Source organism: Nycticebus coucang, chromosome 11 (assembly GCF_027406575.1).
Source record: "Nycticebus coucang isolate mNycCou1 chromosome 11, mNycCou1.pri, whole genome shotgun sequence".
In the NCBI taxonomy this organism is placed as follows: Eukaryota; Metazoa; Chordata; class Mammalia; order Primates; family Lorisidae; genus Nycticebus; species Nycticebus coucang.
In genome coordinates, this window is record NC_069790.1 from 78,656,216 (window position 1) to 78,680,361 (window position 24,146).

Here is a 24,146-nt window from a genome sequence, read left to right on the forward strand (position 1 = left end):
AGAGGTCTTTAAGAAAGGGCCCCTGGTGTGCAGCGTACCCACTGCATGTTTATCCATTTGAGTCCTGAACTAGAAGACTCAAATTTTGCACCTGTTTTTTAGGACTCTCAAACAACTGTGAGCTTCTCTTGAGTTTTGCTGCAAGTGTGCGTTCATCGCATGAACACAGGGAATTCATGTTTCGTCACCTATGCTTGTCTTATGTTTGTGAAGCATAGTCCCTGCCCTCCTTTGAAATTGTCAGCTTGACCACAGATTCCACCAAGACCTCTGGTTTCTCCTGCCCATTTGTAAACATGCTCTGACACAAGTCTACCCAGCTCCCTGGGAGTGTTCAGACTCTACTTTCTTTTTTTGTTTCTTTCTGGTCCGTATCAAGTTTTGCCTATCAAATATTTTAAATACCCAATGAGAAAATTTTATACCTGCAAATTTAATTTAAACTATTAATAAACACAATCCAAAGGAATTGAAACTACTACTGTAATACACCTATTTTATAGCCATACAAACACAAAACGGCTCAAGACAGAGAGTAATTACTTTATACGCACATTTGCCTTGGCTGCCCTTTAAATTGCCACCTCCCTAAGTGCATCCTACCCATGGCCCTGCACTCTACATCTCAGGGATGGGTCTTTTTCCTAAGTCTCTTCTGGAGTTCAGTGTTACCCTTAGATGACATGAGCCGGGAGGTTCAGTAGAACAGGAACTAGGGTGCTTTGAAACCTGTTTGCTTGATTTGTTCTCTTGGCTTATTTTCAAGTTGGTGATTATAAGACTGATGCTCCCACGGTTCCAGTGGTGCCATCAGAGAAGCAGAGATCTCTGTGTCCGGGTGATCTTGAGACTTTTAGTGCGTTTTCTGCATCATCTCAACTGGGTTTCAGACTGTTTCCAGGGACTTGACACATTTCACTCTTGTTTTTCTTTAAAGTTAAAAATTGCATATTTCAACAACTTCTTGGAAGAGAAATGATTCCCCCCGTCCCCCCCCAAAAAAAAAACCTAGAAGAATTTCACATTTAAAGGGGGGAAATAGTTCTCCTTTCCTGGAAGTGGGGAAGTGGGGTTCGTCTGACTGGCTTCAGACAAACACAGCCACTACGAAGTACAACAAAGAGTCAAACAAGCACCCTGGCCTCACTGACAGGCTCTCCTTTCTGGTTGAATATTCTCTTCCCTGCTGCCAGTGATTTTCCTGGAACAACTGCCCATCCATCCTGTTGCTGATGACACTCCCGCAGTGCCCATGACACCCCTTCAAATCCCCATAGTACTTCCCTTCAGTTTTCTTTGTTGTCGTTTTTAAGTTTCAAAATATTCTTTCATGAAAAGATTTGCTGTGTGGAGAGCAGCCAAGGGGAGGTCACCCCCACCCACAGGCGACTTCCACCCAAAGCAGCAAATCTTGGCAGTGAGCTTTTGCCCCATCTGTCCTCTCCGTCCAGGGGCATCTCTCCATCCTTTGTGACCAAATCTTGTTTCTCAAGCCAATAAAACCTCTTGCACTAATGTGACACCTAGGCAGTATGCACCACTGAAAACACGCTTCTGTGAATTTGCTGTATTTGTGTACGTCTGTGTTCTGGGTGGAGCGCTGGCCCATATCTCAAGCACCTGTGAATCTGTGCACGCCGATCCTTAAAGCACAGGTACAGCATAGCTAGGTGGTTGAAAGGAGGGCCTTTGTAACAGACAAACCTGAGTTTGAATTCTGGCCTTGCCACTTAATAACTATGTACATAATGAAAATTACTCCTACTTTCAAAACTTCAGATTCTTCATCTGTAAAGTGGGAATGGTGAGACTTACCTCCTGTGGGTTTTCTAGGGGGCGGTGAGATGAAGAAGGCTTAGCCCTGTTGTAGACCACCAAGGCAGTGACTCAATAAACAGCAGCCACCGGTCTTCAGACCCTGAAATCTCAGACAATGTATAATAAAACATGACAGAGCATCTTGCTCTGGGTATCGTCCCAAGTCTACTGCTCTCCCTCTCCTTCCCTGCCTTCTCTCTGCTCTCCTTCTCCCCATTTTTCTCCACCCTTCTCACCCAGAACAGGAAAAAGCCTGCACACCCCAGTATAAATTATGTATGTGCAGCATTTCCAAAGTCTCCAGCTTGACAAAAATGGACAGAAAGTTTCTTCATCATTTGACTCTGATCCTCTGACAATTTTTTTTTTTTTTAAATACTACTCAGCCTTCCAGAAAGATTTTCTGTTTCCTTTTTGAAGTTCTTCAAGATCAGGGACCACATCTCTATAAACTCTCTAAATAGCGTCTCAGAATCTTGTGTAATAAAGCTGCCATTTTTAGGCAAGCTGGGAAATGCTGTATACATTTGCATTTGGGATTAAAGGCATTCTCATTTCCAGTGAATCGCTAATTTTGAATTGATAAGATTAATTAATTCTGCCACATGTTTGAATAAGCTGTTAGGAAGGGCAGAGAAAAGTTGACCCACTTTTTTGTGAAGAGTGAAGTGAGCCTTCTCCACAAACAAATAAAAACATACCTAGCTAGTGGCCTGACAAAGGAAGGAAGAGGAAGTGAAAAAAACATCTCTCCTTAATCCCACCTCTCTCCTTCCCACAGTAGCTGGTCTAGCCTAGGGCTGTATTCATAGATTACTTCCAGAATAGAGGGAGAGGTCAAAAGTAGGCCGTAATTAAAAAGAGAGGACAGGTTGGTTCTGTGGCTCAGTGGGTAGGGTGCTGGCCTCATACACTGAGGGTGGTGGGTTCAAACCCAGCCCTGGCCAAACTGCAATAAACAGTGAGGACATAAAACCAAGGCCCACTGTTTGAACCCATGAATATTTCTAGGTCTCTACACAGAGAGTGCTAAACAGATATATTTCAGTGATGATGATTTTGATAAATAAATTCTCCTTAGATATTGAATGTTCCTAATACAATGAAATGATAAATGTTTGAGGTGATGGATATCTAATCTGATCACTCTACATTATATGTATCAAAACATCACTATGTACCCCATAAATAGGGACAGTTATTCTGTTCAATTAAAAAAATAGCAATAAAACAAATAATTCTCCTTAGAAAAATCTCTCCCTTATTGGAGAGATAAAAAGGAAAAAAAACAGCCTAGTTACTTGCTGGTGATTTATTTTAGGCAACTTTATTTTAAATTTCAGAAAAGAGTTATAGAACACACATAACAAACAAATACATTTATATCATTGGCAAGTGAAATCTGGAATTTTTTTGTATCTGAATGTGTTGTTTCTGTCATTTTTAAAGTAGCAAATGCTGTTTATTAAAAGCAAGCCCAGCAAAATATTAAAACATATCACGTAATGTAAAAAAGCCATTATCTTGCTTTCCGGAGATAACATTGTCAACATTTTCGTGTTTTCCCTTCATTCAACTCAGTATTAGGTCTCTTAGAAGACTGTGAATCAGAATTTGCTTAAAAACCCAAAGAGAATTTGATGTAATGTTAGTCCCTTACTTCAAGTAAGGGTGATTAATGTCCATGTGGTGGTGGTTTGTCACTTCGGATAAAATCACAATGTCTAACCCTGGCCTACAAGGCCCAGTGCAAGGAGGCCCCGCCTGCTCCGCCTCGGCCCACAGGCTGCCTGCGCCCACTGCGGCCCCCTCCACAGTTTCCCATCCCAGCTGCCCACCACTCAGCCCTTCTTCCCAGCATGCCCTTCACTGCCCTTTGGGTCTCAGCTTAAATGTCATTCCCCAGCGCAGTCTTCTAAACTAGAGCCCCTCCTGTCATTCTTTGCCACGGCCCCCTGCCTGTCTCCCTCATTGCATCTGACACAACATCCAACTATTTGCACCAATTTGCTATTTGTCTCTCCCTTCCCACCTGCAAGCTCCGTGCAGCCAAGCCATGAAGGGTGGAGGGGCACCTGCTGCTCAGGGAAGGGGCTGGATCAGCCTGGGCGCCTCTAGGCTGTCTTTCTTCCTAGTCAGATGTAGAATTCTGTGAGTTTATGATCTGGGAACTTAGTCATAGATCAACCAACCCCCATCACATGGTCATGGAAGCTAATAAGCCCTCCAGAGGCAGGTTAAACATCCATCTACCCTGTGAGGATCCAAACCCAGTTATGAAATCTAATGTTTTAGTAAATAAAACAAATATATGAGAGTCATATCATGCCTATCCATGTGATTGTGGGGATTTTCTTGCTAGCATAAATATACATATTTTTTCCCAATCAGAGCAGTAACCTATACAAGAGACTAGGATGCAGGGTATATATGCATAGTTACACGTTCGGCATAGGACAGTTTTTAAAGAGTATGAACAGCTTGTTCGTTTATAAATAAACATTTTGAGATGTTCTTGACACACAGTAGGCACTAAGCAAGTACGTCATGCAAAGCAAGTCACGTGCGGCATTTCCTTAAAGGGCACTTGCCCCTTGATGTCACTCTTAAGAAGCGCTTTATAGAAGAAACGTCTGGAGCCCCTTCGCTGTGTCAAGTGGGAGATGACAAATGCAGGATAACTGTGGATGCCCAACCCTGTTTGCAGTCCCACAGCCTCATCCCCATGCCAGAGTATCCCCAGGCCTCCATCTGTGGCTTCAGCCCTGTGCCCAGCCTCTATGCACAGGCCTGACTGGAGAAGTTTTTAAGAACCTTTTATTCACTGAAGTGCACCTCTTGAGTCCCGATTTGTCCTGACTGCTCTGCCCCAGGTACTCCACCAGAGGCCCAGCTTGTCAACCTGTCTCCAGGACTGGGGCACTGCTCCTGCCTTGCTGGAGACTCAGTTATTCCCTGGAAGCCCAGCCACGGGGCCCCAGAAACCAGCCATTGACCGCTCTTCTGCGTTATTCCCCATTACTGTTTCCTAGCTCCCCTTCCTTTGTGTGGTAGCCCTCACGTTCCTCATACCTGTCACCTATCGGGCTGGATCTCCTCAGTCTCCCACTCCATCCTGCTGTAGTCCTCAGGCCCTACTCACCACATTCACTAATTCAACACTCATTCACTAAATACCTACTACATTTCAGGCACAGAGAAGGGTCAAATACTGCCCTTGGCAAGGCAAGATATCTTTTCAGTTCAATCCCTTTCAAAACAACTGTTCCTTAATTCATTCTGCTTTTGAAGGATGGGACTGAACTGGGACTGAACCTGGCTTCTGTACACTAAGCATCCACACATCAGACATACTGATGGTGGTGAGCCGGACACTGTGGTGGTCACAGGCGATCCAGAGGATGAGAGCAGAGGCCCAGGCCCACAGTGCAGCAAGAGAGATATTCACGTAGACTTTGCACTAGGAAGACTTGGTGCTGAGAGTGTCAACAGTGGTTTGCAGAGGGAGTAGCTAATCCCGCCCTGGAGAATAGAAAAGGGCTATTCAGAGAAGGAAGTGTTTTTATTAGGTCTTAAGGACTGAATTCAATTTCATTTTTCCAGGCAGATATGGGAAAGGGAAGGAACATCCAGGCAGAAAGAACAGCATGAGCAAGTGCGTGTAGTCAGAAAAGTACATACAGTCAGAATTTAAGCACATGAAGTACAGTTGCCCAGTATGGGTGGAACATAGGTATCTGTGGGTGTGTGTAGTAGAATTTGAGTCAAGGAAGGAAATTTGGGTCCAACTTGAGGCAAAGCATGGGCTGGACTGGGGGAGTAGAGAGTAGGCAAAGCAAGCTGTCATTAAGAGCTCATTTAATAAATCATAAATTATTGTAATTGAGGCCTATAATAGGTCAAGTGGGAGATGACAAATTCATCTGTCACGTTACTCCCCTTTGTGATTTGTACCCTGGCCCACTAACTAGGTCAGGCTCAGCCTCCTCCAGTCCAATGTGAAGACTTCTAGTACTGCCTTCTCTCTCCTGTTACCCATCGGAAGACACCCTCAGAGAAGTGTCCAGCAGCAGCCAGTTGTAAGGAGGTAGAATATGTTGCTGGGGTATCTCCCCCAGATGCAGACTTGTGTGGGCTTGTCAAATTATTGGGATTTGATGGGTGGCTCAAGGAGTAGGACGCCGGCCCCATATACCAGAGGTGGTGGGTTCAAACCCATCCTCAGCCAAAAACTGCAAAAAAAAAAAATATATTGGGATTTGGTTAAGGGTGTGTATGAAAAGATAGGAATCCAAGACTGGAGAGATGGCCTTAGACTGGATTTATGTGTTAAACCTCCAGCATGCAGTGCCCCTGTTCCCTGTTACTTTTCAAGAATAACCTTTCAACTGGCATAAATCTCTCACTATTTACTTTCTTTTAGACTGGAGAATTGTTTTGCCTACCATAAGAATATTGTAAAGGACATTGTTCAGTATGTTACAAAGTGTACTCTCTTTAAAGATCCTCTTGTGAAATTTCTATTGGTCATAATTTCTAGAAAAGCTGGGCTTCTCCTAAAGAAATAGGATTTTAAAAATCTTCTGAACATTGGGTGCCTTAATGGATTATAGCTTCCTGTAGGCTCAAAAGATATTTAAAGACCACCCATAGCAAGAACAGTTGTGCATTGCTTAAAGACAGGATATGTTCTGAGAAATGTGTCATTAGACAATTTCATCATTGCGTGTACATGACAAGTGTGCTTACACAAACCTAGATGATATACCTACTATATACCTAGACTAGGTGGCGTGGTCTGTTGCTCTTAGACTATAAACCTGTATATCATGTTACTATACTGAATACTGTAGGTGATGGGAATACAGTGCAAAGTATTTGTGTATCTAAACATGCAGGCAGAATGGGGACCAAAGACCTCATTCATGGCAAGGGAAAACACCCCCAGAAAAAGGGGGAAGTAAAGTAAGCTAAGCAAGGCAGAACAAAGGAAAGTCAGCTAGTTTACCTTTAAACCAGCTGCTGCTAAATTTCTTATCTGAGCAAGTTTCCTGCTTTTCCCTGAAATCTAGCCTATAGGGGATACAGTTTACCAACACCCTTGCTGGGTCTGTGAACATTCTGAAGGAATAAGGGCCACAGAGGAAGCTGTCAGCAAGGCCTAGCAAGAAACATTAACTAGGCCACCCCCTGCCTGGTTAATAGTCAAAGCAAGCACCCATTGTGGAGATTTGTATTTGGCTGGGGCAGAGATCCAGTGTACCTTTTTTATGGATAGGAAAAGGTTAATTTGAGCCCTAACATATGAGTAGAAGGGCTTATATCCCTTATCACAGAGGAAGACCCTCTGTGGTGGTGATGAGAGGAAAATTCCTCTCTCCCACTGATTCTTCAGAGGAGATTGACGCCAGTGGTGTTTTACTCCACAATGTACTAGTAGGTACTAACAGCCCCCTAGGAATCTGTGTGTGTGACCACAGACAGGAGGCTGCCCCCACACAAGTTTCAGGTTCTGGATTTCTCAAGACTGCTAAGACCCTTAAAGTTTATAGAAACAATAGGAGCTGATATGCTCACTCAGAGAAACTACTGACGTCTTCGTTCCCTTCCTCAGCTTACCCTCTAGGCTAATGAGCAAATAGCTTTCAAAAAAAACTGAGTGGAACAAACACTCAGGCCACCATCAGAACCCCACAAATGGGCAGCAGTCCCCTGTGCTCCCACCTTTGAAAATTCTATTCTATTGTCTCTTTATCTCTAGCCATTTCTACCTTTAAATTTCTTCAGCCGGTTGCTGCCGGATCTTCAGGTCTTAACGGACCCTGCCCCCAGGGTGGGACCCTGGCATAAACACATCTAACCATAGAAAAGTACACTAAAAATACAATATTCTTATGGGACCACCATGGTATATTTGGTCCATGCCATCATTATTCAGCACATGACTGTATGTAGGATTATGATGTATAGTTTCAAATTACTTCTCCTTTGTTATTTTCTTTCCTTTTCCATCCACTTCTAGCTAATGTTGGCTTTTGTGTATCCACATAGTTCTCCTTAAGCCTGGAAGATAAACACACACACATACTTACCCCTACAGGTACTCAGAATATTAACTAGAGTAGCCTTTATGTTTCCAATGAGCTTCTAGCTAAATAATTGAGAAGAGGTAAACAGAACTAGTCTGAGAACCACTTCCAACTCCTTAAAGATAAGAATCCCAATTAAAAAAACACTATGGCCAAGAGCCAGACACACTCTCCTTCAGATTTACCAGAAAGTGCTTCTCCCTGCATTGGGTCTCCTAATTAGTGGCTTTCTCTGTTTTGCCAAATAACTTCTAAAGACGTAGACTACCCAGTGCATTAATTTTTATAAAAATTGAAATAGGTCCAGGTTGGTCTCTGGGCGGCACCTGTGGCTCAAGGAGTAGGGCGCCAGTCCCATATGCCAGAGGTGGCGGGTTCAAACCCAGCCCCGGCCAAAAAAAAAAAAAAAAACAAAAACAAAAAAAAATTTGAAATAATATCCTTTACCTTGGACTGAAATATTTTTTCTCCACTGTCTCCTTCCACTAGCAGATAAAGGCAACATCACTGTTTAGGAAAAGTCAGGGGAGTTTCTACTTCATTTAGATGAGAATATGAATTTTGATTTTAGGAAAAAGTATTTTATATGACCTTAAACAGTTTAAAGCAGCCACAGCTCATCAGTGGTTAAGAAATTATAGAATGTGTATGGAAGTCATTTGTTTTCAGGTTAGTGAACTGATAGTTGGGCCAGTTAGCAAATCAAGTCAAAGTTTGGGGCCTGAAATGATAATAACTTTCTTTGTTCTCAAGACTTATCTTTGTAAACACAATTCTTTCTTTCAGTACTAGATGCTGTAATTAAAGCATCTGAGTCAACAGTGAAATTAAGAGCAGATGTACTCTGTAGGCTCAATCTATTTATTAGCTACTAATGGAGAATGTTCTAGCTAATGACATTAATAATAATGTAATGTTCCCCACATTCACATTCATTAACAAATAACCTATTCCCCAAAATCAGATTTTTCTCTTGCCCTTCTTCTCCACTCAATAATACAAACAGCCAGTTGAGAAGGAGAGAAGAAAGATGTGTGAGGTCAATGACAGGCTGTCCTGGCAGAAGGGAGAATTCAGTTGTGTCAGCCAGCAACTTCTGGGTTCTGTGTTTTCCCCAAGCTCCCTGAGCCTCATCTTCATGGTCCCTCAAAACACAGGCCTCTGGGCAGCAGCATTATCAGGGTACCCTCACAGAGGGCAGAAATGAGATTTCTGAGACTTACATGGTGGAACAAGGGCTCAGCTGTGCCCCCAAAGGCGGGAGAACCACCTGCTGGTGTAGCCAGTGTGCCCTATGCTTCCACCCTGCCCGCCACTGAACAGCCCTGTCCCTCTTGACACTGGTCAGAGCGAGGCTCATCTACGATACTCCAGCCTGCCTCACCTCCTCGCCTAGGACTTTGCTGCCTAAGGAGATGCTGTGGACCAATGATCTACGTGGAAAGTGACCTCCTTAGCATTGAGCAGTGTGTGTGTTCCATAGTGCAACTCCTCCTGTATTTATCAGTGATAACAGCCATCCTCTTACATAGCCCTTAAATCTCACCACAACCACATGGGTATTGTTATTTTCATTCTCTTTCTACAGATAAGGAAACTGAGGTCCAGAAAGGTTAAGTGATTTCTTAATGCTATACAGCTTGTCGGTAAGGAAGCCAAGATTTTAATCCAGACAGCTAGATGTGAGTCTGTGCTATTGACCACTGCTCCACCCTGCCTTTCAGCAAAATAATTACATCTGCACCAAGTCTCTAAGTCTGTGCAGCCAGCCAGAACGCGGACATTGTGTCTGACAAGCATGGAGCATGCCGTTATATTTGGGAAAGAAATTCCTTTTTGTAGAAGAAACCCTTGTGTGTGAAAATATAACTAACTGCAATAAATTAGAGCCATCGGAAATCATATAGGTGGGTCAGATGTCCTTCAAGAAAAGCAAGACGGTTTCTTTCCCTTAACATCTATTTTAGGGCACCGCAGGGATCCATGAATCCGCACCTCCACCCTTAAGTAGTTACTGAGCACCAGTGGATTGATGTTATAATAACTTGGCCTCAGGTTAATTTCCCTCCTCAAAAATTTTCCATTAAAGAGAGTTTGACCACAGTGGGCTCCCACAGCAGGGTGTTTGCCTGGAGCCCCAAGCATATAGAAAGATAGAAAAGAATTAAAAACCAGAATGTGCTCTAATTCAAAAGCAAAAGACATCCCTATCTATGCCCTTGTGAAAATTATGCAAGTTGGCAAATTAATAAGACTCTTGCCTGGGGTGATGTCCGCACTTAGGCTGTGTAATTACCAAGAAATGAGAGAGAATTCAGTGAGTCCTATGGATGAGCCAAAAAAAAATAATTTCCGGACATAAGTGGAGTCATTAAGGATGCAAGAGCACTAATGCACTGTGGCCACTTCCAGGGCACAGGGGACGGCCGGGCACAGGCAGCAGCCACCCAAACCGACTTTGGGTCTGTGGGACTCTCCTGCTTCACGGGAGCAGGGTGGGTGGCAGGAAGAGAGAACACTGGCGTGTGTCGGGCCCTTGCTTTGCGCCCGCCTCCATGCCAGGCATTTTCGTGTATTGTCTTATTTCCCAGATGCCAGGGTGGTCCGTGGGTCCTGTAACTTGGACAGGGCAATGCATGAACACAGTCCAGCCTTGACATGCAGAGAGACGTGGGCCTGGGCTCACTTATCACTGCAGTTACCCTGCCACGTGCAAAGGGTACAGACGAGCATATAAAAGAAAAGGAAAATTCACTGGTAACATTTGGACTGTAAACTTACGTTCTTTTTTCTATGTAAATGTTCTGTGTTGATTTACCACAATGGAATGTGTTTTTTGAAACCTGCTTCCTAACATAAACACTTTTACATTCTTATTAAATATCCTTCTACAGTATCATTCTAGAAGTTGCAGAACATGTGACTGTAAGTATTTGTTTTATATATATTAAGGTAAGGGTATGTACAATTAGGTTACATTGTTTGTGTTTGTTAGGTAATGTCCCGGTTGTAGTTGAGTCCTGCTCGGTGTGCCATCTACCTGTACATTGTGCCTGTTAGGTGGAAGCTTACCAGACCTCTCTCCCCTTTCCTCATCCCCCTTCTTGAATTTAACTGTGTTTTTCTCTCATGTGGGCCTATAGTTGTTATCCACTGTTTTCAAATTAGTGTTGAGTACATTGGATACTTGCTTTTCTATTCTTGAGATACTTTATTAAGGAGAATGTTCTCCAACTCCATCCTGGTAAATATAAAAGATGTAAATTGTGTATCTTTTTTATAGCTGAATAGTATTCCATATACATATACCACAGCTTATTAACCTTTTTTTTTTATCAAGGCCTTATTGTAAAGCATTTAGGTTGCTTTCAATTTTCTACAATTTTAGCCAATGTTATAACGAATATCCTTATAGAAAAATCATTGAAAATTTTTCCAATTTTTTGAAAGGTCACTTTCCAGGATGGAAATTGTTGGGTAAAAGGATATAGATATTTTTAGTCAAGTTTATTGAGGCATATTTCATACACAGCAAAATTCACCCTTTTTAGGTGTACATTTCTATGAATTTTGACAAACGCATCAGTCATGTAACCATGTAAACCATCACCACAATTAAGTTATATAACATTTATAAGCACTTTAAAGCTTTTGATGAGTGTTATCAAATTGTCTGCTGGAAACATTATACCTATTTCCATCTGCCATCAGCTTATGAAAAGTGAACAGTGGGTATCAGAGTCCTTAAAGGACTAAAAAAATTCCAATTTGTAGGTAAGTTACATTTATTTGAATACTAATTTTAATACTCATTTTAAGTTACATTTATTTGAATACTAATGAGGTTGCATATTTTTTCATGGGTTTATTATCTGTTTTTGCATCTTATAGTGTGAATTTTTGTTTCTGTCCGTGGCCTATATTTCTGGCCAACTATTCATGTCTTTCTGATTGATTCATCGGAACAATTGAATCAATTGTTTGTGGAGGAGTGATCTGTGGAGGAGTGATCTGTCATATTGCAAATATCTTTTCTTTTGTCATTGGCCTCTTTTACTCTAATTTATAGATTTGTTTCCTCGAGAGTTTCAAGTTTCTGTAATCTCTCCATCTTTTCCTTACAGAGTCCACCTTGGAAGCCATCTACACAGTCCTTCCACATCCCATGATTATTTAAATATTTGCCCTTTTTATATTTAAATCTTTAATTCATGTGGAATATATTTTAATTTATCTCATGGAGTAAAAATTTAAATTTTTCCCCCAGATGATGACCCTGGCCCAATTTATCAAATAATACACCTTTTTTGCAGCAATTTGAGAAGTCGCCTTTATTATATATCATATTCATTATGTATTTAGATGTGTCTCTGAACTTTCCATTCCATTCCACAAATTTATCTTTTGGGGAAAAGAATAGTTTTGTTCACACTATTTTAATATTGTAGTATTATGAAATGTTTTAATAGCTGGTTTTCATCCTATGCTTTTTCAAAATGTGCTCTTAGGCACGGACTATTCCAGACGAACTTAAAACCATAGTTGAGTTTAAGTGTCCAGTAAGATTTTTATTGAAATTTCATTGTGTTGTTAGATTTATCTGAGAATAGTTTACATCAATCATAGGAAGCAAGTCTTATCACGAGGAACATGCTATGTGTGTATTCAAGTTTTCTTTTATACAACTCAGAAAAGTTTGACAGTTTTTAAAAACGTACTCTGCATGTTTTGTGCATTTACCCAGGTGTCACGCTGTTGTTGTTACCATTACTCACATCATCTGTTTTTCCATTATACTTTCTGACTCGTGGCTTGTATTTACAGCATTCTATTTATTTCTTTTTATAAGAAATTTAAAAATTATTTACAATAATATTTGAATTGTTCTTCCCTTCGGTGTTCTAAGACAACAATGAGACTTTTTTTTTTTTTTTTTTTTTTGAGACAGAGTCTTACTCTGTACCCTCGGTAGAATGGTATGGTGTCATAGCTCACAGCAACTCCAAACTCTTGGGCTCAAGTGATCCTCTTACCTCAGCCTCCCAAGTAGCTGGGACCACAGGCACCTGCCAAAACACTCAGCTAATTTTTTCTATTTTTTTACTAGAGAAGGGGTCTTGCTTTGCTCAGGCTGGTCTGCAACTCCTGAACTCAGGCAATCCACCAGCCTCAGCCTCCCAGAGTGCTAGGGTATAGGCATGAGCCACTGTATCCAACCAGATCGCTTGTTCATACTAATAATTTTACCTTCATTTTTCTGATTTTATACTTCATTTTTTAAATGAAGTATAAAATTTATTTAAATAAATTTATTTAAAACTATTTTGATCATTGTAGGTAATTCTGAAGTTACATGTTACTTTTAAAAATAAAAAACGGGCTCAGTGCCTGTGGCTCAAACAGCTAAGGCGCCAGCCACATACACCTGAGCTGGCGGGTTCAAATCCAGCCCAGGCCCACCAAACAACGACAGCTGTAACCAAAAAATAGCTGGGCATTGTGGCGGGCGCCTGTAGTCCCAGCTACTTGGGAGGCAGAGGCAGGAGAATCGTTTGAGCCCAAGAGTTGGAGGTTGCTGTGAGCTGTGATGCCATGGCACTCTACCCAGGGCAACAGCTTGCGGCTCTGTCTCAAAAAAATTAAAATAAAATAAAAATTAAAACTAAAAATGAAAAATAAAAAATCATGTTAATATAATACCTTCGGATGAACTAATCTTATAATTTGAAAATAAACACTATTTGGTTATGGTGGGGTTTTTTTAATATTTTGTTCACTATTTTATTAAAATATTTATATCTGTAGTCACTAACTTGGATTTCTTTGATATACTTAACTATCTTTCTTATGATGTGAAGGATCAGTTATTCTCATGTTGTAAAATTTGGATCCCCACATCTTTGGGTTAATTTAAATGGCATAATCTTAAATATTGCTTAATAAGTGGACATTATCCACCTGTACCACCTGCTGCAAAGCTTTTTGGGAAGACATCAAACATAGCATTTTTAAAGTCCTCTCTTAGTACTCAGAATTTGTATTAAAATTGCAAAGTTAATTCAACAATTTGGAGGCTCAAACAGTGAAAAGCTAACATCTGTTTTCTTAGAACAGAACAAAGTGTAAAATTATGATGAAAACTAAATCCCAAACACCATGTATCTATCATTTCTCTGGATTTCATTAACTCTTGGCAAACATTATTTACAGTCACATAAAGTTTATTGATTTCCATGTGGTATTCAAAAACTAACTCAAGGCTTGGTACCCATAGCACAGTGGTTACAGAGCCAGCCACATACACTGAGGGTGGCAGATTTGAACCCAGCCCAGGCCAGCTGAACAACAATGACAACTGCAACAAAAAATAGCTGGACATTGTGGCGGCTGTAGTCCCAGCTACTTAGGAGGCTGAAGCAAGAGAATCGCTTAAGCCCTAGAGTTTGAGGTTGCTGTGATGCCACAGCACTCTCTCCAGGGTGACATAGTGAGACTCTGTCTCAAAAAAAAAAAAAAATCTAACTCAATTCTCTTCAGAGATTATAAAAATTTTCACCGTCAATCTCTTGGGAAAGAAAAAATTAATAAGGTAAACTAAGAAATAAGATGAAACTCATCTGTATCAGTTAGTTTTCCTTGAGCCCTCCCTTAGGTATATGCAACTACACGATCGTGTTAAAAGATAAAAACCAGTTTAATAAAGATAAAACTCATCAAATTTTTCATCTGCCCCAGGGACTGACCTTGGTTGCGATGGTTTCTTCTCATGGGGAGGAGATGCTGGGTAAATTCAAATACAGCCCGTGGTCTTCACCTCTTAGCTACTCCTGTACCGACGGTAACGGCCCTTTTTTCTCTCCTTTTCCCAGGATGTCTGTGTTAAGGCTTATCTAGCCCTTCGTCACCACACAAACCTGCTCATCAACCTGTTCTCCATGATGCTGATGACCGGCATGCCCCAGTTAACAAGCAAAGAAGACATCGAGTATATCCGGGGTGCCCTCACCGTGGGGAGAAGTGAGGACGATGCTCAAAAGTACTTTCTGGACCAGATTGAAGTTTGCCGAGACAAAGGGTGGACCGTGCAGTTTAATTGGTTCCTGCACCTTGTTCTTGGCATCAAACAAGGAGAGAAACATTCAGCCTAATGCTGTGGACTAGAGTCAAAAACACGTTAGTGTTTTAAAACTTTCAATGAACACATCAGTCATGGAACTGGGATTTAAAATGCAACGGGACATGGTGAAAGCTGGCGCTTCAGACATACAGCTCTTTTTCCCAGCTAAACCCTTCACCGAAGAAAAGTGTTGGCATTTATGATTAGTTGGTTAAGTAACATTCGGCGCTAGGCTTCTTTGCAAGTTTATCTCATTTGTCTGAGGGATGTCGGAAAATATTCTTACATTTACCCAGACCAAGACTTCCTTACTGCACCTGATATTTTCACGACCTTGTTCTTGAGTGCTTCTGGAAATTCTTTAGAATAATTGGTGACATCTGTTTTCACCTTGGTTTACCCTTAATTCTGGTTATCTTTATATTCTTCAAGCTTGTCAACAGGAAAAGATGTCATCATTGTAACCTTTATCTCATTCCGTGAATGATGCTTTCAAACATCGCCCAGCGTCTGCGGATGTTAGTGGTGTGCTAAAAGCAAGGGAAGCAAGTTCATCTTTATAGTTTTTTGGAATTAGTTTCTTTCACTGTGTACCATGGAGACATACAGATTCAAAAGGACAAATCTGAACCGCTGTGCCTTGGCCCTCCTCTACTATTCTGGTTCCAGGGTTATGAATATAAAAAGCAGAGACAACACCTTGCGTCTCAACTGTGCCCACAAGAGTGAACTATCCAGACGATGAGCGTGGCCCTCCCCAGCCTGGAAGCAGGAGTGCTGTGACGCAAAGCACCTGCGCGTTCCCCCGCCCCTTCTTCCCTGCTTCCCTTCTTCCTCAACTGTCACCCTCCCACGACTCTTTACAGACTTGTGAAATCTTCAAGGACGCTTTTACCCTAGAACTCAAAAATTAGTTGAAAAATAATTTCTACTCAACAATGACTAGAATTTTAGGGACTTATTACTAAAGCTGTTTAGTAAAGTTTTTTTTTTAAAAAAGCTATATATATATTATTAAAGGAAGCAGCCTAAAAAAGATGAATTAGTTTCCACATACCTTAATTTTAAATTTTGGTCTGAGCAGTTTTTCTTTCTTTTTTAATGGAAGAAGATATTTGATATCTAAAAAGTTTCCCAAGTTAAGAAGAACACTACTTTCCCTGCCCATTTCTCAGTTTGAATGATTTTTGAACTTTGACACATTCTTCGGATTTCCTACAAACAATTAAAATGTCTTCCTTATAAAAAAAAAAAAAAGTTCATCTCTTAAATACCGTGCTATTTATTGGAAGTATTGTTTAACCTCAGAGAGAGATCATTAAATTATTTATAAAATATTCTGTAATTACTTATAGTTAATACATTACAGGGAAGTAATAATGTTAACAGTGTCTATGTTTAAGTATAATCAGATATAAATATATACCTAATTTTTTAATTTTCAAAATAGTTAATCTGTTTGACTTTGAGGTTGCCCAAACTTTTTTTTTATTTTGAGCATGCAAAAGCCCACTGGTTTTTAACCCTGGCTGCAAATAAGAATCACCAAGGACACTTTTTAAAAATACCCTTGCCTGAGCTCCACTCCCAGATTGTAATTTAATTAGTGTGGAATGAGGCCCAGACATCAGTATTTTTCTAATGCACAGCCAGGGTTAGATGCCCTGGATGGCTTTCAAAGGTCAAGGTAACTCTGCATCCTGGCTCATCAGTATCTAGAAAGGACTCCTCTTCCTTGGTAACTTGTCCTTTTAAAATCAGTCTACTCTGGGCACCATAGCCATGCCTGTAATCCCTCCCAGAGTGCTGGGATTGAGGTGGCAAAGATTACCTGGGGCCAGAAGTTCCAGACAAGCATGGGCAATATAGTGAGGCCCCATCTCTACAAAAAAAATTTTAAATTAGACAAGTATATATCTGTAGGCCTAGCTACCTAGGGCAGATGAGGTGGGAGAATCACTTGAGCCCAGGAGTTCAAGGTTATGGTGAGCTATGATGGTGCCACTGCACTCCAGCCTGGGCAATAGAGTGTGACCCTGTCTCTAAAAATAAAATAAAATAAAATCATACCCATAAACACCATTCCCTGTAATGAAACACTTGTTCCTCTCGATAAATGGAGGATAGATTTTGTATGGCACTTCTAGACCAACTATTCCCTACCATTCTTTTGAAGAAAAGCAGGGAGGAAAAAAATAATAAAATAAATTTTAAAAAGCAGAACGAAATGCTTTCTAATGCAGAAGAGGATGCTTTCACTATTCTGATAAATAATAGCCAAGTTCAAACCTTGCACAGATTCTACTTTGCTTTTTATTTGAATTGCTGAAATAATTGTCTTGATAAAAAAATTACAGAGGAATGCATTTACATTTAGCGTGTTGGCACATTCATACATGTTTGCTCTGTAAATAAACTAGTCCTTCCTGATGCTGAACACACGTGTGTGCACACACACACCCATATATACGTATTTTCCAACTGGGCTTGGTTTTTCCATAGCCCAATGAGAGTGTAATTTCAATGCTATAGATTTGCACATAAACAAAAATCACCTGTGTGTGCTTTCTTCCTCTACTGTTCCCTGCTAATTCCATGGCCAACAACTTCCACACTTTTGAAAATATTCTAGAACTATGGTCACCCTTCTGCTGGGGAATTATCCACAACTCTTTCTTCAACACCAAATGAAAACACAGATCACACGGCCAGGAGCAGTGGCTCATGCCTGTAATCCTAACACTCTGGGAAGCTGAGGCAGGTGGATTGCCTGAGCTCAAGAGTTCAAAACCAGCCTGGGCAAGAGCAAGATTCCATCTCTAATAAATAGCTGGGCATTGTGGCAGATGCTTGTAGTCCCAGCTACTTGGGAGGCTGAGGCAAGTGAATTGCTTGAGCCCAGGAGTTCGAGGTTACTGTGAGCTGTGACGCCAAGCACTCTACCCACTGTACCCAAAGTGAAACTGTCTCAAAAAAAAACAGATAACAAGTCAAACAAATCAGAAGCAACTTTTCTATGTATCTAGAACTGGCTACCTAATGACACAGCCCAGTGCAAAATGAAAATACAAGGCCTGTAGCTCAGAAATGATTAAGAAATTCAAGAGAGCAACAGGGGAGTATTAAGCCAAGCCCTTCTGAGCTCTGTGTAACTGCACTTGTCACATGAACCTGGTGCTGTGTTTATCTAAATAACGATTTTGGTGCTTAATTTTGTACACACGGTATACCAATAAAAATGCTGCATCTGTTCAAATTGAAATATCTTCTCTATACGTACACGAGAACCTTGAGCAACATGGCCACTGCTCTTGAGTTGGAGCTATGGCCAGAAGAAGTAAAGCAATGCAGATATTTTAGATCTGGACTCACCTGATGGACAGCATTTGACTAGCCTTAGTGATGCATTGGCAAAAGAAGTAGGGGGAAATGGAGACCTGGATAAAATGTATCAACTCCTAGAGAAAACTCCTGACCTAAAAAAAATTGACTTTAGTAAATATATCTTTTTTAGGAGGTGACATAAAAAAAGGTTAGATGCAGGAATTCTACAGCATAATTTGGAGGCTACTAGTCTTATATTCATGGAAATAGGTTATTTTTTTTTTTAAATAAGTCTAAAAAATTATTTATAAAGTAAGTTTCTGGAGCAAGTTCTGACATCTATTTGATATGCTAGACCCTGCTTTCTTTGATTATGAAACAAATTGACAATCATATTCAATAATACAGAGAAAATAAATTTGTATTTTTAAGTGTTCTGTTGGCTTATTTTCTGTTTCATTCAACCTGATAATTCTGGTAAATAAGTTTGGTTCTAATCTGAATGTTTATCCACAAATTCCCAGTGAAAGACTCGTTTCAGGACAGGCACCTGGGAACCTAAAACAAACCCTGGCTAAAGTCCCCATGTCCCCGTTCAGGAGGCTGTGGCATTCCCTTTTCTGGACTAATTTCTCCACTTGCAGGTATCTTAAGTTATAATTTGTTCAATGTAAATTTAAATAAAAGAATCTGACATCTTGTGTTCACTGTACACATCTTTTAATATTAGAAGGACTAGATATTTCTTAAGTTCACATTCTTTATTTTAAGAAATCATTATTGAGGGCTCACTACCTGCCAGACACTGTGTAAGTACTGGGAATTAAAATATGGAATAAGTCCTTACACTGTTTCTAATATGCTGGTGATATCAGACACTTCCTGATGGGTATGTGTTTGCTATGGGTTGAATTATTTCCCCACAAAAGAGAGGTTGACGTCTTAACCCTGGTACCTGTCAATTTGACTTTACTTGGAAATAGGTTCTATAAAAACATATAATCAAGTTAAGATAAGGTCACTAGGGTGGGCCCTAATCCAATGACTGATGCACTTTTTTTTTTTATTGTTTGGGGGTCCTTGAGAATATAAAAAATTAGATTACACTGATTGCATTTGTTAGGTAAAGTCCCTCTCATAATTGTGTCCCCACCCCAAGAGTTGTGCCTTACACTGTAGCCTCCACCTGCCTCCCGTCTCCTCTCTCCCCTCTTCCCCTGCCCCCAACTTGATTTGAGCTTTTCACTTATGTGTATTAGATCACCTACTGGCTTCATGTGAGAATCGAATACCATGGATTCTTGCTTCTCCATTCTTGTGATACTTTACTAAGAAGAAAGTGTTCCCACTCAATCCAGGTTAATACAAAAGATGGAGAGATTACATTGTTAATATTTTTGTATTAACAAAAAGATGTAAAGTCTCCATCTTTTTTAATGGCTGAATAGTATTTCATGGTATACATATTCCACAGCTTGTTAATTCATTCCTGGGTTGGTGGGCATTTATGTTGTTTCCACATTTTAGTGATTATAAATTGAGCTGCAATAAACAGTCTAGTGCAAATGTCCTTATGATAAAATGATTTATTTTTCTTGTAGGTATATGCCTAGTAATGGAATTGCAGGATCAAATGGGAGGTCCAATTTGAGTTCTTTGAGGCTTTTCCATACTTCCTTACTGGTGTGCTTATCAGAAGAGAAGAAACATACAAAACAAGCACATGCGATGGAGGTAGAGACTGTAGTGATGCATCGATAGGCCGGAACACCTGCGGCCACCGGCAGCTGGCAGAGGCAAGGACGGCTCCACCCCTAGAAGCCTTCAAGGGGGCACAGCCCTACCAACAATTCGATTTAGGCCTCCTAGCCTTCAAAATTGTGGAAGAATACATTTCTGTTGATTTAAGCCGCCCGGTTAGTGGCACTTTGTTATGACATCCACAGTGAACTAATACAGTGCCCATAACCAACGTTTCGTGGGAGTTTTTTTTTTTTGGTGGGCGACTGGGGAAGGGATCACAGAGTTTATATATCTGTTTGATATTTTCTGCTGTTATCAAAAAGATTAAAGTGGATGCAAAATGTCACAAAGTGCTAATATTCTTGATATATAAAACCTCTAATAATTCAGCATGAAAGGTAAATACTGAATTTACAAAAGAAATATATGTGGGCAATAGGACAGCAGACCCCAAATCACTGTTGATTAAACAAATGCAAATTAAAATAACTTAAGTTCCTTTTCTCTATCAGCTTAGCTGAAGGATTAGTAATGCCTACAGTAAGTACTAATTTGAGAGAATGGGGCACTCTATCACACTGTCAAAAGTGGTGCAAGTTAGTGAATTCGTGTGTGGCATTTTGACAGAATTTATCAAATTATGAAGGTATCTATCCATTCCCTGTTCTAGCAAGTTCATATCCAAGAATTTATCCTACAAAAATTATTGCACAAGTATACAAAAATAGATTAAAAATAGTTACCGGCATTCTTTGTAATAATCGAAGAATGCTGGAATTACAAACAGCCTAAAAGTTCCTCATAAGGAAATTGAGAATGAAATCAATCCATACAGTGGACTACAGTGAATCTCTTGAACAGGCAAAGTAGCTGGAAATGTACTGACATCCATTAGATCTATGACATACTGAAGGGTACAAAGTGGTGACAGGACACTATTGCATTATGACCATATTCAAGTCAAATTGTAGGTTCATAGTTGCCTTAAAAGGTTGGAAGGATATATATTCTCCCACACTGTTAATAGTTTCTTTTTTTAACCTTGCATTTATGTTTTTTCCCCTTGAGTTTTAGAGAACTTGACTTTCTATTATTTGAATTTCTTAATAAGGAAAAATATTAAGTGTTTTCATTTTGAAAAAAATACAGTCTGCACGATAATCATCTCCTTTAAGCTTTATATCACACATCATTAAAAGCTCAGAAAATGTTTCTCGAGGAAAGAAAAATTATGCAAAGTCAGTAATTATTAAGCAGTGGCATCAAAGCTAATGTTGGAACTTTTTGCCATAAACATGGCCATGTAAAAATTTCCTGCTTTATCCAAGCACACTGGATTGTCATCTGTTATACTGCTAAGGCTGTCTGTGATTTTTCCTGTAAAAGGGCAATGCTTTTTGGAAAAGGAGGGTTTCTAAGGATGCTGCCTATTATTAGTCAGTAGGGGATGCCCTGCCTGCTAGCACAGCTCTGCGACCTCATGCTGTCTGTCTGGCCATGCTGAGCTCTCTAGCTCACATTTGAGATCCCCCTCAGAGGTGCAAACAGCCTCATTTTCACTTCTCATGAAGGTCAGATTCTTTTCTAAGCTCTCACTCATTAGTATAAGCAAATCTCACTGCCTGCTGCTTTGATAAGAATTTTTCCTCCTGGGGGCTGGACTCTGAGTATAGATCCATAATGCACTTAGCAATCTGTCTTGGAGGATGTCATGGGGGACAGCAACACACCAAGGAACCCAGAATCTATTTATAGCACCTCAGCAGCATTTCTCCACATCTCACAACAGATTGACAGTCATCTGAAAAGTTTTATACTCAGAGAATCAAACTCAGAATTTTTAAATTACAAGTTAAAATGGGTCCCCACTCTCCAGCAGAGATCCTCCTACTATGAGCGTCACCATTTCCAGCCATGAGCACAAAACAAGGTACCTCCCATCACCAGTTGTGTGCGGTGGCCAGAGCTACACTGGTCCTGGGGACCACCCCACCACTCTTTCCTTTGTGTGATCACTAAGCACCTGTTCTACAAAACAAGCAGCCTGGTGACTACTGAGGGCTTCCCCTGGGGAAATCCCGTGGCTACAAACCACTGCCAAGTCCCTGAGCTCTCCCAGGCTCTGCTCTTTCCCAATCCGTGATTCTGGAAACCAGGGAAGACAATTCTTCATTTCTGAAACAACAACTTTCTCAAGCAGTAATTGTTTGAGGCGGCAGGGCACATTTCTGCAGGCTTTCGGCATTGGGCTAGACTCGTTTATTCTGTGCAGATTGAGAGGAATCCGAGACTCATGAGATCCTGGAGGAAATGCAGAATAAGTGTGTGTGGCTATGGAGGTGGGGGACCTTCAGCCAGCAACTTGGGGGTAATCCATTTAGAGTCTGAGCAAAATGCCACAAGAGGAGTTCAGAATAAGTGGGGCTGTGAAGATGGGTTTAAGTGGCTATGGCAGTAGATCATCCCAAACTCAAGTACTAATTGATGGTGTCTAATCTCTAAGCTCCAGCTCTGTTCTCTATAAACTGGGAAGGACAGTAGTACCTACCTTACAGAATTGCTGTGCAGATTAAGTGAAATAAGTGATTTGAGGCATGAAGAAGAATGTCTAGTCAGGAGTTAATACTCAACAAATGATAGCTATTATTTCTGTGCTCCTTTTTAAAGAAGGCTGAAGAATCTCGAGAAATCAAAACAGAAAGTTCAATGGTATCACCCTTGCAGTGTGACTTTCGGGTGTACTTAAAAAGATGAAAAGCTTAACAATTTTCTAAGTATCCAAGTAGATGCTTCCAAGTAGAACTTCAAAGGAGAAATAATTTCCATTCTCTGTCAACATCAGATACCAAGAAATCTTCTAAATAGCATCCTTCTCTGATAAGTTATTCTAATCAATGCAAATTAGCTTCTTGGTTCTGGGCCTAAGGAAAATTAGAGAAGACATTGACAATACTACTAACTCCCATTTACGTTTTTTATCAGCTTCATTGAAGATTCATTTACATGAATAAAGTTCACCGATCTTAATTGTCTAATTTAATTTGATGAGTTTTAATAAATATATAAACCTGTGTATCTACCACTGTGGTCAAGATAAAAAAAAATAATTCTGTTACTCCAGAAAGTTCTCTCCTGCCCCTTTTTATTCTATTCTCTCCTACCTCTTCTAACCCCTAAGAACCACTGAATCACTCTCTACCACAACAGTTTTGCATTTCCTAGATTTTTATATAAATGAAATCACATAACACAAAATCTTTCATTCCCGGTTTTTTTCACATAGCATAATGCTTTTGAGATTCATCTCTGTTGCCTAAATAAAGTATAATTTAGGAAAGCTCAGTTTCTGGGCAGATTTGCCACAGTTCACTTAGAGCCAAGTGCCAAGTTTCATTTTTAATTGTCTGCTGCTTCTGATTATCCATGCCAATAGTTTCTGCTCCATCTTAGATTATTGAGAGAAACCCCATGATTATGCTTCTGCAGTTGCTGTTTATCTAAGACAGCAGGTGATCAGAAGCCTTCATCCAGAGGCTTTATTTTCTCTATGTAGGGATAGATTAGATATTCTCCACGACTTCTGAAAGGCAAACAGCTTCCAGGGCCAGCAGATGGAAGAGCACAGGGCCCACCCAAAGTCAGCAGAGAGCCCAGAGAGGAGCCCTTCTCAAGCAGCTTTTCTCTAACCTTACTGTGCACATGAAGCACCCAGGGGTGCAGGTTCTGATTCCACAGGTCTGGAATTGAGCCTGAAATTCTGCATTTCCAACAAGCTTCCTGGTGAGGCCGATGATGCTGGTCCCCGAACCATAATATCCACAGCAAGGCTATAGATATAATGGCAGGTCCTACAAGTGAGGACAATCAAATCAAGGAGAAGGCCGAAAACATGTACCAACCTGTGCTTGTGAAATACTCCTTGGAGATAGGAATTTTCATCTTAATGATGAAACACATACCTCCATCATCAATCTCTGCTATTTTAAATGGCACCTCATCAATTTCTTCATCTGAAAAGTGGGAATTATAGCATCTATCTCTGTGCTAGGTAGATC

At 40.4% G+C, this 24,146-nt stretch overlaps 1 protein-coding gene across 4 annotated transcripts in view; it reads left to right on the forward strand.

Moving 5' to 3' along the window:
* Positions 1 to 18,631, forward strand: part of PIK3CG (phosphatidylinositol-4,5-bisphosphate 3-kinase catalytic subunit gamma) — a 37,454-nt gene extending 18,823 nt beyond the window's left edge. For 3 of the 4 annotated variants that reach the window (XM_053553384.1, XM_053553385.1, XM_053553386.1), the window contains exon 11: positions 14,777 to 18,631. In XM_053553384.1, the coding sequence (XP_053409359.1) occupies positions 14,777 to 15,055 (279 nt within the window). In that variant the 3' untranslated portion in view covers positions 15,056 to 18,631. Of the gene's footprint in view, positions 1 to 102; positions 539 to 14,776 lie in introns of those variants that run through there. The other variant, XM_053553387.1, reaches the window with a different exon arrangement.
* The last annotated feature ends 5,515 nt before the right edge of the window (positions 18,632 to 24,146 follow it).